General features: G+C 38.7%; 2 protein-coding genes across 2 annotated transcripts; one reads left to right on the top strand and one right to left on the bottom strand.

Annotated features, from left to right (window-relative positions):
- Positions 1 to 304: 304 nt before the first annotated feature.
- Positions 305 to 1,257, bottom strand: fabp4b (fatty acid binding protein 4b). Its single transcript, XM_044117695.1, has 4 exons — positions 1,108 to 1,257; positions 827 to 1,002; positions 634 to 735; positions 305 to 427 (listed from the first exon to the last, which is right to left on the bottom strand). The coding sequence occupies exons 1-4, from the start codon at positions 1,178 to 1,180 to the stop codon at positions 374 to 376; spliced, it is 405 nt and encodes a 134-aa protein (XP_043973630.1). The 5' UTR covers positions 1,181 to 1,257; the 3' UTR covers positions 305 to 373.
- A 9,465-nt stretch (positions 1,258 to 10,722) lies between these two features.
- On the top strand, positions 10,723 to 13,358 carry LOC122831480 (hairy/enhancer-of-split related with YRPW motif protein 1-like). Its single transcript, XM_044117694.1, has 5 exons — positions 10,723 to 10,896; positions 11,072 to 11,147; positions 11,315 to 11,398; positions 11,528 to 11,609; positions 11,712 to 13,358. Exons 1-5 carry the CDS (start codon positions 10,724 to 10,726, stop codon positions 12,314 to 12,316), a joined length of 1,020 nt encoding a protein of 339 aa, XP_043973629.1. The 5' UTR covers position 10,723; the 3' UTR covers positions 12,317 to 13,358.
- Positions 13,359 to 14,927: the final 1,569 nt, after the last annotated feature.

Here is a 14,927-nt window from a genome sequence, read left to right as displayed (position 1 = left end):
GCTTTCATTAATTTAAAAACAGTTAACAGGCATGGTACCAAGTCCATGAAGCAATAAGAGGCATTAGTGTCTCAAAGCCATGATTAGTCTTGGAAATCATCCCAGTTCAATCAGTCTTGTGCTGATAAGTAGCTTTGAAAGCTCTGAATTAAAAACGTGTACAAGGGGGGCAGAACATAAGCTCCACCCACAATTGTACTGCAGAGTTAGAGACCATTACATTTGAAGCCATAGAAAAGCATAAAAAAGAAAAAAGAAAAAAAAGTATAGAGCTGGTTTTCATTAACCACAACCACACAGAAAGTAGCATCACAGGTTTTATTTAGAGCTTCAAAAACCTCAATCCATTGGCATCTGGTTCATCACAGGGAGGTTATGATGCCTTTTCATAGGTCCTAACTGCAACAACATCATCCATGATACATTTCTGTTGAGACAAAAAGACCAAGCATTTGTCATTTTAAAATTGTTAATTTAAAGGATTACTAAAAATAGAGTAGCTGTGATTTGTTTTGCTGCAACTTAAACACACTTTTTCCCCCCTCTTTAAGTTTCATTAGAAGTAGTGGACTAGATTTTAAAAGGACAAATGTGATGTTCCAGCTATTAACGTTTGTCAAACATTTTACTCACAGCCGTAAGTTTTCCATCTTGAACCTCCCTCTCCAGGGTTGTAGTCTTTCCTTCCCAGGATTGTTTCTGCACAAGTTTTCCATTCTCAACGGTGAAGATGGACTGAGGGATAAGAAAAGGAAAAAAAAAAATAGGTAAACGTGGAGGAGTTTGGATAGTAAGATAAAAACACTTTAACGACAGAATGGCCCACCTTTGCGTTGCGACCGTCTGCCGTCGTCTCATCAAACTCTTCATTCAGCTTGAACTGGATCGCGGTCGTCTTCAAAGTGCTCTCAGCCTTCATTGAAATAACCCCGTCATCCTCCACGCTGATGATCAGGTTGGGCTTTGCCAGGTTCCCCATCTGGCGAGTGGCAAAGCTCATACCTATAGACATATTTAAAACAAAACAAAAAACGATTATTAATTTGTATGCAAGTAAAACTCGGACCCATTTAAAGAATAATTTTTTAAAAAAGAAAAGACTCTTACCGACTGCCTTCATATATTCATCGAAGTTGTCGCTGGAAACTAGAGTCCACTTTCCTACAAACTGCTCGACCATGATGCCAGAGAAAGCGCTCAATCAGGACCACGAAACACTTCACAAACCAAAAGCCGACACAGGCGATGTGACAAACTTCCCTATTTCAAGCCGGTGGTCAACTCCCAACCACCAATCATCAGCAGGTGCCCCGGTGCTTTGGATATGGTCAGATTAGGGGGCGTGGTCTCGAATGATTAAAAAAATAATAATAATAATTGAATCATGTGATGATCGCTTTTGGTTTTGGCTCCGGGTTTACTGACTTCAGCATTGTTTAAAGCGAGCAGATAATCGTGTAATAGGATCACCTGATGTCTGCCTGACTGCATAAAGTGAACAATATGCATGCTTTCTGTGCTTTCCCAGTAGACATTTTTTTGAAAATAATTTGTTTGTAAACACAGATTTAGTGCTTTTTGTCTATGCAAACCTATTCTTTTCATCATAAAATAACATATTAAGGTTTTTTTTTATTATTATTTGCATTCTGTCTTGTTTGTCCTTATCCTTGAAAATCAGTTCCTCTGTTTCAAAAGGCCATTCAGGCAAACACACACTATAAAACTGCCAAACTCAGACGTATTTGAACAATCAATCCATTTGTTCTTATATCCATTTTAAATTAGAATGCTCGTAAAGATAAATGCATTGAAAAATGTTGAACACTTAAATCTTTGAAACTTATGGTAATTTAGATGTGAACCAGCAGATGGCGGCATTTGTAAAGCAATTCGAGTGTGAAGAGCCCAAGCGACTTCAAATTATTTGCACTTGGATAGAAGTAGCTCATGTGCCCTCAATTCACTGACACGGAGAAACATTTATGTCTAATATATGTTTTATGTTTTAGTACGTTAGACAGGGGAAACTTCTATTATCACAGATTTTATGGATACACTGCCATAACTTTAAAGTCTTTTCCCTTTTTTGTTGTTGATTAATATATTTTAGAATCATCAAGGTCCTACAATGCACTGTTGGAAAAAAAAACCTAAATGTATTAAATAAATAATAAGTAAATAAAGCATATTGACATATAATAACAGATCTCTATGGGGAAATTATACAGGATTTCTAGGTTGATAAGATCATGCAAGGAAGGAATTTACCAAGGACTACATAGACACCCAACAAATCAAAAAGGAAAAAATACAATTATGAGGTGGGTAATTTCATCCAACCAAAATATGCTACAGCCACTAAGTACCTAATCATTAGCTTGTAAGTCTGTCTCCTCTTAATGAGGAATTTGTAACTAAATTTGATCATCGTTGGGGGGGAAAGTATAATTACTGAATGATCAACTTAAAACGAATTCTTCTGTGCTGCACAGAGAATCTTTCATGCATTTCCAAAGATATGAAACCTTCATTCTATTTGAAAAAAAAAAAACACAACATTTTAATGCTCTTCCTAACATTGGGGTTATGTTAAATTGCTGTTCAATCAAATATTGTTATTGCTTGCCTCTGTTTGCACCCCAACTAACCTCAATATTCCTCCCTGTATGTACAAAATTTACATGGAGGGAGCTTCCTGGAGTCCAAGCAATTCCCTGAAGAAGAATCTTTAAGAACTTTGTGCTTTTACTTCCAAACAGGCTGGGTTTATGGTTGCTGCCAGAGTCTTCCCAAACTGATTGAGGCTAATCAAGCTCAGTGATTTGTAACTATGCAGAGTACCAAATCACTTTTACGTTAATCCCTCACCTGACAATTTTAGAGCCTTGGAAAACATAGGCCCAATAATTAGACACTCAACATCTCCATCACATTAAGGTCATTGTTCTATGGAGGGGCTGTTTCTTATATTTTAATGGATTATTTGGCTTGGAATAACTATGGAAATAGTTTTTAAAAAAAAGAAAACAAAAAGATTTCATTCTAAGCTCTCATGCTAAAGAACAATGGTGTCAACACTGGAATTTTTCAAACACTTTCAGCATTTTAAAAAATTTCCAACAACATTAAACCAAAGAAAAAGAATGAATATGAACAATGTCACACAACTTAAGAACTTAATTTAGTGTTTCCCATATATTACCTTCAATGACAGTCATGATGTAAAGGAGGCTGCAATGTGTCTTGGGAGACTGTTTACCAATCCAATAAGCTGATTACTTGTTCTGTCAGCCGGGGTTTCTCTGTACATACAGGTGCCATCCAGCAGCCCCAGAGCCTGTCTAATGAACATGAACTCTTGCTGGCATCCACAGAGGAGTCCCTTCCTTGTGGTTTTCATCAACACTTTCAGACCCCATTGATGGAAGAACAGTGGGCAGGAACAAAAGCTGCGTATACTGTACAAACACAGCTCTGAGCAGACGCACACTGACTCATTCTTCAGTGTGTGTGAGAACGGAGGGGGACCCCTTTCTGCCCCTTTGTGTCGGTGTCTGTCAACAGTGTAGTTGGAGGCAGAGCTCATTGTGGCGGCCAGTGTTGCGTATTGACACAGGGCCTCGTTTAGCTTGTTCCCAGGGTCCAACCTGAGCACTCATGAATAATGGAGAGAGGATCCTCAGGGCCAAGGAGGAGCTTCTAGTGTCTGACTGAGCTTTTTGTAAACTGCAACTTAATGTGCCAGCAGGTAAAACTGGGTCATGGCTGATTATGCTTGGTACTGAACTTGGTGTGACATGGTGTGAATCTGGTTGGGGAGGTTGTGCATCAGAATAAAAAAAAAACTAAAGAGAACACAAGACATCAAAGTTCAAATACATATGCATTTTAATCAGTTAGATTATCGTTAAAAAAAACTTAGTTCATGTCTGCAGTTCAATTCTGAATAGTATTACTTACGTATATGGTAATCAGGTAAAACAGCATTGAGATCTAGATCTCATTTTCAAGAGGGACCCGGGCAGAAATTATATAAATATATTATACACAGAGTGACATGCTTCAAGTGTTTCTTTCTGTTAATTCTGATGATAATGGCTTGCAGCTCATAAAAAACTAAAAGTCAGTTTCTAGGATAATCAAAAAACTGAAATAAGTGCTTAGAAAAGGTTACTGTGTATGATATGAATTTCAGATTTTAAAGGGAAATAGCCTAAAATTATATATATTAAAGAAAATAAATAAATAAATAAATGAAAAAACTTTTTGTGTGATGCCCTAAGTAATTTCAGGGCATTAAATTGCAAAGTCATTTTTTTAATGATATATACAATATTTTTATCACAACTGAAAGTAAGATAGTTGATTGTGCTATTAGATGATGCTATGTGGCTGGAAAACACATATTACTGCCCCTTTAAGTGAAGAAAAATGTGACTTCAAGTTTGATGAGTGGCATTGAACAGGTGTGTGCTTGCAAGTCTGGCACCAGCAGGGGGCATCAGTTCAGGTCAGGTTCCCAGCAGTTCCAACCTACCATCAGAGAGGCTCACACGACCACACGACCTCTCCTCTTTGCCTTTTTCTGCAGCTGCAGGGAGAAGCATAGGGGCAGGCGCCAGGCCATGCTGCGTAGCCGGGGTGAAGAGTGTGTGCGCGCGTGTACGCGTGCATATGTGCGTGTGTTTGTGCCGAGGTCAGGGAGGTGCCTCTTGCTTGTGTGCTTTGAGCTTTTTCATGCTTCCTGCTTTGATCTTCCCTCTCATCCCTTTATCCCACACGCTCCCTGAGCCTCGGGCTGCTGGTTTGCAGCACACCGACAGTGGGGCTGCGAAGGGAGAGTTGAAGGAAAGAGGGTGAAAGGGGGCCGGGGGGGTCCCTTTCACAGTGAAGCTGCTTGTTCTGTCAATGAAGTAAGCTGTGTAGGGAGAGAGCTGTTCATGGGGTTCAGTCAGTGGGTGAGTGGGTGGGGGTCACCAGGAGCTAAACTGATGCACAAAGTACAGTTCTCTCGTCTTTTATCCATTCTCAGATCTCCAAACAGTGGGATGGAATTCCTCTGGCGCAGTGCTCAGAGGGTGGCCTCCTGACCCCTTACAATATGGGAAAGTGCACCCCTCAGCTGGTAGTTATATAAAGCCCACCAGAGTCATGAGAACCCTTGATAAATCACTCGGCTTGAGGCCACTCGTGTCTTTCTACAGCTCACAAGGAGTGATTATTTTCCACAGGTCCTAAATAGGCCCAGTTCAAAGTGACACTACCTAATCGGTATGGCAAGAAGTTAGAGGATCATCATGTGAATATACAGTGTGTTAGGATGCATGCTTTTATCCTCCTCCCATGGCCTGGTAATCCTGGTGTAACCTTGCATGCACACACTCACACACACCTGCTGGTAGCAGACTGGGAAGCACAGGTGCATATGCGTGGAGCACAGCCCCCATAATTGAACACTAATTGGAAGGAGGGGAGTGCACTTATCTTTTTTTAGACATGTGGTAAGTGTTGGGCAGAGAAAAGCAAGTCAACCATCTCTGCAGCTGACTGCACTGAATATTTTATGACAAACTCAGAGGCTGTGTTTGTGTCTGTCATGCAGCTATCCAGCTAAAGAAATAATCAAATTAGTCCCTTTAAATGAAACAGACGATATAGTGATGATACATTTTGTTTTAGGAATGAATCTCAAGAAAAACACTTTACAAAAATGACATACAACACTTGGAGTTTTATTTTAACAATAAATATAGAGAGGATAATTTTATTAATAGGCTTCTTATAAACTTTACTCTTAGAAATGTTAAGAAATCAACTTAATAGATCTAACAGTAGGATTTGCTTGGATTCTGCTTCATGTTTGTGTAAGAGTGAAGAGGAAAAAGTAAAGGGGGCTGTGCTAACAGGGGTTTTCAGCAGATCACTGGCAGTTTGACTGCAGTGGAGAGTAATGGGGCTGGCAGGGCGGAATCAATTACTGGCCACAACAGATTTTCCCACAGGTCAGAGCTTGGGAAAGCACTACTTCACTGCAGAGCAGACAGCTGGCAGAGAGCATCCACTGGGAAAGGAGCCGGCTCTCTTTTAAAAAGAGAAAGCTTTTTATGTATGCATAATAATAAACTCATCGCACAGCAAACTGACCCTTTTTTCTTTATTTATTCTGCCTACACTGCAGTGACTTGCAAATTTTGAATGCTTTCGCATTTTGTCCCACAACAACCACAAATGTCAATATATTGGATTGGCATTTTAGGTGGTAGATCAAAACAAAGTGAGGTTTTGAGGCGGAGAAAAAAGGATTTATGTCTTCTTTTTTTAATATATATATATATATATTACAAACAAAAATTTGATTCAGAATATCTTGGAATATATTTGCATTCTGTCTCTTATGCCCAAAATTCCTTAAATATAATATTTTTTTTGTCATTATTCCACAGAGTGTACATCAGCAGGATAGCTATTAGTCATGCTTTCCATGAATCTGGCCTTTCTGGAAGTGGCAAAAAGACATTGTTGAAAAAAGGTCATAAAAAGTGCCATTGAAAGTTTGCCACTAGTTCTCATAGAGAACTCACAAAGCAAGCAGAAGAAGGCGCTCCCGTTAAATGAGTCTGGCATTGAATGTTTTGGTAGAACACTATGAGTGATTAAAAAAAAAAACTAACACTGCACATTACTCTGAACATAACATCCCTGTAGTGAAATGTGGCGGTGGCAGCATCATGCTATCTAAATGCCTTCATCTCCCAGCAAGAAACATACAAATACTTACAGTGAAATGACTGAGACCATTCATACACTCTAACGAGTCAAAAGGAGCTTGATCTATTTTGGAGAAAAAAAGTGTTTAAAAATTGCAACTTCTACATGAGTAAAGCTTTATAAATACACATATACCTTATTGATACTCTATTGATATGCAAACTATGTCCTTCCAGTGGGAACACAATGCATGGCGTTAAACGTGAGCTGTCTTCTCTGCGCTCCTTTCTCTGGACAGACATCATGCGCTGTCTCCTGCTGCGCTTATTTAGAAATCAGTCTTGTGATCTGCCTTCCCACCATTGTGAGCTAGCAAAAAACTGAATGGCACCAAGTAGCTAATTATAAGGCCAGTGTACCTTTGTGGGGTAAAAAGACTGGCATATATTCCATTCAGCTATTCTTGTTTGTCAAAAAAAAATAAGATTTTTCATCTTGTGACTTAAGCAGAGAGATTAGTGGCAGTGTTCTAACCATAAGAAAAAAAACTGAATGAAACAAGAAACAAAACCCCGTGCTAAACAAAGAAACAAGGAAGTCAACATATCCTTCTTGGCTTTACCTATCCAAAAAGCACAAATAGAAAGGATGCCAACAAAGGCAGGAAAGTAAAGAATGAGAAGGCGGGTGTATTGTGGTTGAACAGTGGGAATGGATCTCAGGCCTGGTCTGTTTTCTGCCCGATATAGAACCTGGGTGCTGACTGGAATAAGAGGGGACAGGCAGGAAGCTGTGGCCCATAGGATAACATTGTTGTACAGAGGCTGTCTTGGAGACATTTCCCCAAGTCAGACGGCTTATTTAGGTCCAACTTGGGTGGCATTTTCCCTTCCTTACATAATATCATACCTCTTGCGTGCAACAAAGTTCAGGCTTTTTCCTTCGCCAACTCCCCTGCACCATTCCCCAGTTGAATAAAACATGAACAAGGAAATTATCTCACATGCTCAAGTGCCTTCCTGACGGCCTCCCTCCCCACAGCACCCACAAAACACAAACTCCACTGCAGCAGTTGTTGAGTGGCAGGTATAAGATGTCAAGATGGTGTGCACACAGGATGCAGGCCCGGCTGTGAGCGTCGCTGCTGCCGACTGCCACGACGGTTGACATAGTAAATCAATCCTGATGGGAGGGTGTGTAGGACAAGGGGGAGGGCAGGGAAAGAGGTGGGGGAAGTGAGGGCTAGACCTCCGTCAGACACACTCAGCCAGCCAGGGAGAGACTGTCGACGGGTGGGAGAACACTCGCCGGGAAGAGCTCACACGGAGATTGAGTTACCACGGAATTAGATCGGGGTTGTGGGAAACAGCACCTCCTGAACACGCCCACACACTCTCATTCACGCAAACACACCCAGGCGCACACTCGGGCCGCACTCTCCCACACACAAAAAAAAAAAGAGTCACCCAGGGAAACCTGAGGGAAGATTGAGGAAGGCAGCTGGGCACACGCCAGTTTCAAACAAATGCTTGCTTATACCTTTTAGCTTCCTGGCACATGGTTGGTTTGAGAGCAGTTTCAGCTAGGAGCTGGTGCTAAACAAAGTGCAGCGGTCACCGGCCGCGCTGGCATGCTGCTGAGGTTGTTCAACTTAAAAATAATCTAGAGAAATGTGGCAGTCATACACAAATGAGCTGAAAATGAACAGGTTCAAACAGAATTGGACCATTTATAATGTTTATCCCCACCGTACTAAAGAAAAAGGTTTTGATGCCAGACCTGAAAGGTCAAGGTTTTGGCGAAGCTAAATCATAATTAGTAACCTTAAGGAGCCAAAGGAATGCTGGCGCTAATGCAGAGGACCTTGACAATGAGGTGTGAACAGTTTGAGTACGCATAATGGAAACCACCTGAAAAATCCTGTCACAGTGGAGACCCATTACTATAATAAGATGATAAACAATATTAAAGTGATTCAAAACATCTCCAAGTTATTATCTGTCAGTCAACAAATGTCATGTATGGGAGATGATAAAAGATCTGATAAAAAGGGATATTTTGTCTCACTTGCTTTCTCAAACTCAACAAGATCTTTGATGTTTGAGATAGCTGAATGCTACTTTATATATTATTATTATGAGTATCAAATATATAATTTTGAAGTATATTCCAGTTAGGGTCAGTGTGAATTTTTTTATTATTTCCAGATCTGCTTTTTTAAGTTGCTTGTCAATGTGGCAAATGATTGAGTAGCACCAACCTTTTTAATGTGTCCATCCACCTATGAATCCACCCATCTAACCAGTGGGCAACAAAAATTAAGACTGGGGAAAAAACATTATTATAGTAATCATAGTAATGACATTTGTTACATCAAAATGTGTAGAGCATGTTAATAGACATAAGCAATCCAAATATACACTCGCCCTTGTTACAGTTCATTCATTGTTCCTTATTTGTTTCCTCATTTTAATACCATTTGAATTCTATTATCTTTGCAAGCCTTGATTTTCCATATTCAAATGAAAAGATCACACTGACAAATAATAAGGAATAATCAATATCCACCTTTCATTGCAGTCTGTGGTTTTTGCAGGTTCATGCCTGAGTTCAGAAACTCAGAAAGAGAAAAAGTGAAGGGAAGGAGGAAGCCTATGTTGTGGTGCACGGTACCGATCTTCCATTTGCAATATATACAGAGTAACTGAGTCTAACAAACCTTTCTGATCAGCGCATGACTTAAAACTAAAGCAGCTTAAAGCTAAAAGAATATTATAGTGGTTCTGTACATTACAAAATGTAGTTTTCGGATGTGTACTCTGACAAAGTTTTTATTTTTTTTTTAAATAATGACTGTCTTTGTATTATGTTATCTTCAAATGATATGAGAGATGTGCGATGCTCATCATCACCCTCACTTCATGTTGTACCTGACGCTTTGGAAATATCTACGACCTGCTAAGAGCAGGAATTGTTGCTCTTGCAGCAGTTGTTCACGGGAATCAAGATCTCATCTGCACTTGTCTCGCCCCAGTGCATGAACTTAACAACTGACCTGATGGAGCAGAAACAGCTGTGTGGCTCAACAAGGTAGTGCTCTATGAGACAGCAGCCGGGGTGGAGGGTTGGGAGAGGGGGTGGGATTTCCACTGATGGATTACTGCTTTGGAATAGAATAGAATAGAATAGAATAGAATAGAATAGAATAGAATAGAATAGAATGGAGCAGCAAGTTAAAGTAAGTGAGAGCACACAAAAGTAATAAATAAACAAATAAATAAATAAATAAAGAAAGAAAGAAAGAAAGGAAGAAAGAAAGAAAGAAAGAAAGAAAGAAAGAAAGAAAGAAAGAAAGAAAGAAAGAAAGAAAGAAAGAAAGAAAGAAAGAAAGAAAGAAAGAAAGAAAGAAAGAAGGAAAGGAAGAAAGAAAGAAAGAAAGAATGAAAGAATGAAAGAATGAAAAAAAGAACGAAAGAATGAAAGAAAGAAACAAAGAAAGAAACAAAGAAAGAAACAAAGAAAGAAACAAAGAGAGATAAGGAAAATAAGTGACTGCAGTAAGGACAAATTCACAATGAAAAAAATAAGACAGTTACTAAAATATACTCAGGTATAGGTATATATGCAACTGAACAGAATAATTTAAAGAAATAAATGTGCTTGCTTTAAAAAAAAACAGTTGTCACAAAGAAAAGAACAAAGAAAAGATTCAGCTTCAGAGTTTTGAAAATCTAAAAAAGAAAAAAAGAAAAAAAGCTGAAAAAGAAACTTTAACAAGGAGTCTGTCACTGAGGCTCATCTGTTTGCTACTAAAAGAAAAGTAAAAAATAACTGCTACTTTCTTCAAACCTTTCCAGTCATACATAGCATGTATTTCTTAAATGAACGCGTCATTTAGGTGTCAGCTTGGTTCGAGCTCGCCAACGAGTCCAGTTCGGACCACTCCCACCTCAACCATTAGGCCCCGCCCCCTTCCCGCGGTGTGAAAGTAATCCCAGCAGAAGCAGATCTGATGTTCAAACTGTGGTTCGGACCCTGCGCGGCTGGAGCTCTCTGTGAAACTAAAAGCACCTTCATCCGTGTGAGCCTGGACATCAGAATGAAGCGGAGCCTCAATTATAGCTCATCAGACAGCGAGTTGGATGACAATGTGGAGGTGGAGAAGGACAGTGGCGACGAAAATGCGTAGGTTTTTGGGGGGATTTTTTTCAATAACTACATGACAGATTACATGTTATATCTTAGAATTTACATTTTATATATTATATTTTATGTCCTTTCTAGGTTAAAGATATACTGTGCCTACAAGTCATGTCATGTTTTACAATCATGAAAAAATTGAGACATATTTTCCTTTCAGTCAAGCTGACTCTCCAGGGTCGATGTCACCCTCCACCACCACTACACAAGTTCAAGCAAGAAAGAGGCGCAGAGGGGTATGCAAACATCTAGCACTGAATTTTTGAAACCTCAGTTCTTTTCTTCCTTCCTCTATTTTCAATTATTATTGTATCTGTTTTTAATTCATCTTATATATTTATATTTTCAATCTGTTTTCTGATTAAATATTTATATGTCTTTCTATTGAAATGTTTATAAATAGATAATAGAGAAAAGGAGACGTGACCGGATCAATAATAGCCTGTCAGAACTGAGAAGACTGGTACCAAGTGCTTTTGAGAAGCAGGTGAATTACTCTTCCCCTCATTACATCCTGAACCCAAACTGATGGTTTTGCTTTTTTTTTAATGCAGATTATGGCCAAATTCAATTGAAATTTGTGTAAAGTAACAATATTCATTTTCCTGCTTTTCAGGGATCAGCTAAATTGGAAAAAGCAGAAATTTTGCAGATGACAGTGGACCACCTGAAGATGCTTCATGCATCTGGAGGAAAAGGTGAATAACCCTCTGACGTTATAAGGCAAACCAGAACTTTCTGCGTCAGGTCGGATATTCCTGTTGTCTTACCTGACAGGTTCCTGTTGTCTTGCCTCACAGGTTACTTTGAGGCTCATGCTCTTGCTAAGGATTACCGCAGTTTGGGCTTCAGGGAGTGTCTGGCAGAGACGGCCCGTTACCTGAGCATCATCGAGGGCCGGGACAGTACAGACTCCCTGCGGGTCCGCTTGGTGTCCCACCTCAGCAACTACGCCTCTCAGAGGGAGGTGCACACTGGACTGGAACACTTTGCTTGGGGCTCAGGGTATGGAACAGCCCCGTCCCCTCTCCCCCACCATCTTCTTCTACAGCACCCTCAGGGCAGGACACCTGCGCCCAGAACAAACAGCAGCCCACCCTCTACCTGCTCGTCTACTTCTTCATCCTCCTCATCCGGTGAGGTTTCTGGAACATCCAGACTCAGTATGCTATCCCCCACAGAGTCTCTCAGGGTGCCTCCAAATGGCTCCTTACCCCTCAGTCTACCTGTGCCGACATCTAAGTTGTCCCCACCTCTCGTCTCGTCTCTCTCCTCGCTTTCGGCCTTTCCCCTCTCCTTTGGGGCCTTTCCTCTCATCTCCCCAACGGCCATTGGTACAGTGAGTCCCACCTCCGCCATGTCAAAGCCTTACAGGCCGTGGGGCATGGAGATTGGGGCGTTCTGACGCTGAGCACTGGACTCAAGGCAACAGCTGAGCTGTGCCCACCATCACCGACAAACCCTGCTTCAACTGTCCATATGGCAATAAACTAAAGGAAAATGAATCAAAAGAATTTTATTTTGCTTAGAAATAAGTTTGAGAAGTCGCAGGTGGACGTAATGCCCTTTTAGAACTGTATTTACTTAAAAGGTGAACGTGTTTTTATTCACTATTTGATTAATAAAAGGCTTAATTTAGATAGTCTTTTCACCTCCAGGTTGAGGACTGAAGTAAACATATGAATGAGCCATGATAGAATGATTGTAGTGGAAAAGTACAGATACAAATAAAAAACTGTGTAAACTGGCGACCGCCAAGGCTGGAAAATAGGAGGATATGGGCCCCTGGGCAAGAATTTTGGTGCCCACTCAATTTTCTTTTACCTATGCAAGTTATAAGTAAATATTACGAAAGCTGTTTGTCCAAGCCACTAAATAAAAAGAAACTAAAGTTTCTTTCGAACAAATAATAACTTTGTCATCTACTGGTAACAATGAGACAAAAACATTATAACTATGCCAGTCCTCTCTGTGGCTTTTTAACCAAGCCACTGAAATACACCAAAAACAAAAGAGGCCTGGAAGATGTGCTTAAGGTTTGCTATTGTAGCACCTGAAGTGTTTGGGGTTAGCTCGATTAAAAATGGGCCTATGACATCAACAAATAGTTGTATAGTGATGGTTAACATGAAAATCTTGGCTTATAATTTTCCTTTGAATGCCTGCAAAACATGTGCTTGCCAACTCGCCATTCATTGAAAAATAAAAATTTGAGGTGAACAGCAACTTAAGATACTGCCCTAGTTAGTCTGGCCCAGTTGGCAACAGATGTCTACATTTTAAAGTTGTTTAATTTGTCCTGTTTTATTTAGCAACATTGCAACTATGTGCAAAAACATGAATTTAATATTGTATGGACTACATTTGGAAAACACGTGTCTTGAAACTTAAAAATGATTGTTTATGTATCGTTTATAATTTCTTTTTTTTTCCTTTTTCTTTTTTTTTCTTTTTTTTTTTTACAAATAAAGTGGGTCCAAAACACATTTCTGGCATTTTTCTGTTTTATTTAATCCTCGACATGTTTGAATAAACTTATTCCTTTGACAAATTCTGATTATCTGATTATAGGTTTCTTCTCTAATCAGTATTTATGCTGCAGGCGCATTATAGCAGCAGCACCATGGAAGTTCATTATAAGTTGATAAGATCCAGGTTATTAACTGGAAAATAGGTCCTTTGCCATGTGCCAGGTTTGTGTAACAGAATCCAAAGGCATTGTTGCCCTTATGAATACCCAGGAAATCATTAAGAGCCAGAGGAAATCCTTTACAATGTTACCCTGACCTCACCAGCCTGGGCTGGTCTGGAATGGAGACAATAGTGTGAACAGGATGGGGACATTGGTGGAGAAAGAGTTATTAAGTATCACCAACGCAGAAGCAGATGGTCTCATAAATCACATCTTGACTCAAATGGGTTGTTTCTTGTTTGGTTTCTATAATTTAAGATTTTTAGAGGTTCATTGTTTTAGTGAGGCAGTTTTATCCTTCTAGAGCACCCAAGGGGTAAAATGTGTTCTCAATTTGTTGTCTGCAGACTAAAGCCACACACTCAACTAAAATATATTAAGCTGGTTTAATTTAGCATCTTCTGATTATTATTATTATTATTATTATTATTATTATTATTATTATTATTATTATTATTATTATTATTATTATTATTATTATTATTATTATTATTATTAGGCAAATCTATTAGGTTATTAAGTGTTTATTTGTTATTATCTATTATTAGAAAAACAGTGACCTGCTTTGCAAATTGAGACTTAAGTCGGATGCTGCCACCTGTTGGTAGAAGATCACTCTTACACTAATAGATTTTGAACAGGTGACACTTTTTGTGGAAACATTATTATTATTATTATTATTATTATTATTATTATTATTATTATTATTATTATTATTATTATTATTATTATTATTATTTATTAACATTACTATAACATAATAATTATCATGTTATAAATATTATGTTAATAATAATAATAATAATAATAATAATAATAATAATAATAATAATAATAATAATAATAATAATAATAATAATAATCTTTCAAGGGTTGTTTTTCTGTACTATATAGACAATGTTAAGTTTTTCTTATAATTAATTTGCTATTTTCTTTATGTTTGTGATGAAATGTGTTCAATAGGAATGTTAGGAACTCATCATTCAGATCTATTTTGAATTGTTTTTGGCTGATCATAAAACCAATCAGATTAATGGAGTTTATCAGTGTCTTTGCTTGTAAAACCTTTAGAAATAAAAACTTGGTTTCTATAAATAGAAAACCCAAATTCCAAGCATAATGTACAGCAACATTGGTTTGTCCTCTCTGTTTATATTCGTCTTACCATTGAAAACATTCATATGGTTTACTTGAGATCTATTACTTAGACTGAATGTAATGAAATGAAAAATGGGTTTTTGTTTTTCTCCAGGTGTGTAGATAACTGGTTCTTTTATTTGGCAGTTTACAATTCCCCTTGTGTTTTATTACAGAAACGTAATAG

Source organism: Gambusia affinis, linkage group LG05 (genome assembly GCF_019740435.1).
Source record: "Gambusia affinis linkage group LG05, SWU_Gaff_1.0, whole genome shotgun sequence".
Classification (NCBI taxonomy): domain Eukaryota; kingdom Metazoa; phylum Chordata; class Actinopteri; order Cyprinodontiformes; family Poeciliidae; genus Gambusia; species Gambusia affinis.
The sequence above is the reverse complement of the archived record's forward strand: the minus strand, read 5'-3'. Positions and strand labels throughout refer to the sequence as shown.

Bases quoted from the DNA above. Each gene is read 5' to 3' on its own strand.
- fabp4b (XM_044117695.1), bottom strand. From the start codon at position 1,180: ATGGTCGAGCAGTTTGTAGGAAAGTGGACTCTAGTTTCCAGCGACAAC. The intron at 1,003-1,107 runs GTAAGAGTCTTT...ATATGTCTATAG, and splicing joins TGAATATATGAAGGCAGTCG to GTATGAGCTTTGCCACTCGC. The intron at 736-826 runs GTGGGCCATTCT...CTTATCCCTCAG, and splicing joins CAGACGGTCGCAACGCAAAG to TCCATCTTCACCGTTGAGAA.
- LOC122831480 (XM_044117694.1), top strand. From the start codon at position 10,724: ATGTTCAAACTGTGGTTCGGACCCTGCGCGGCTGGAGCTCTCTGTGAA. The intron at 10,897-11,071 runs GTAGGTTTTTGG...TTTTCCTTTCAG, and splicing joins GACAGTGGCGACGAAAATGC to TCAAGCTGACTCTCCAGGGT. The intron at 11,148-11,314 runs GTATGCAAACAT...GTTTATAAATAG, and splicing joins CAAGAAAGAGGCGCAGAGGG to ATAATAGAGAAAAGGAGACG.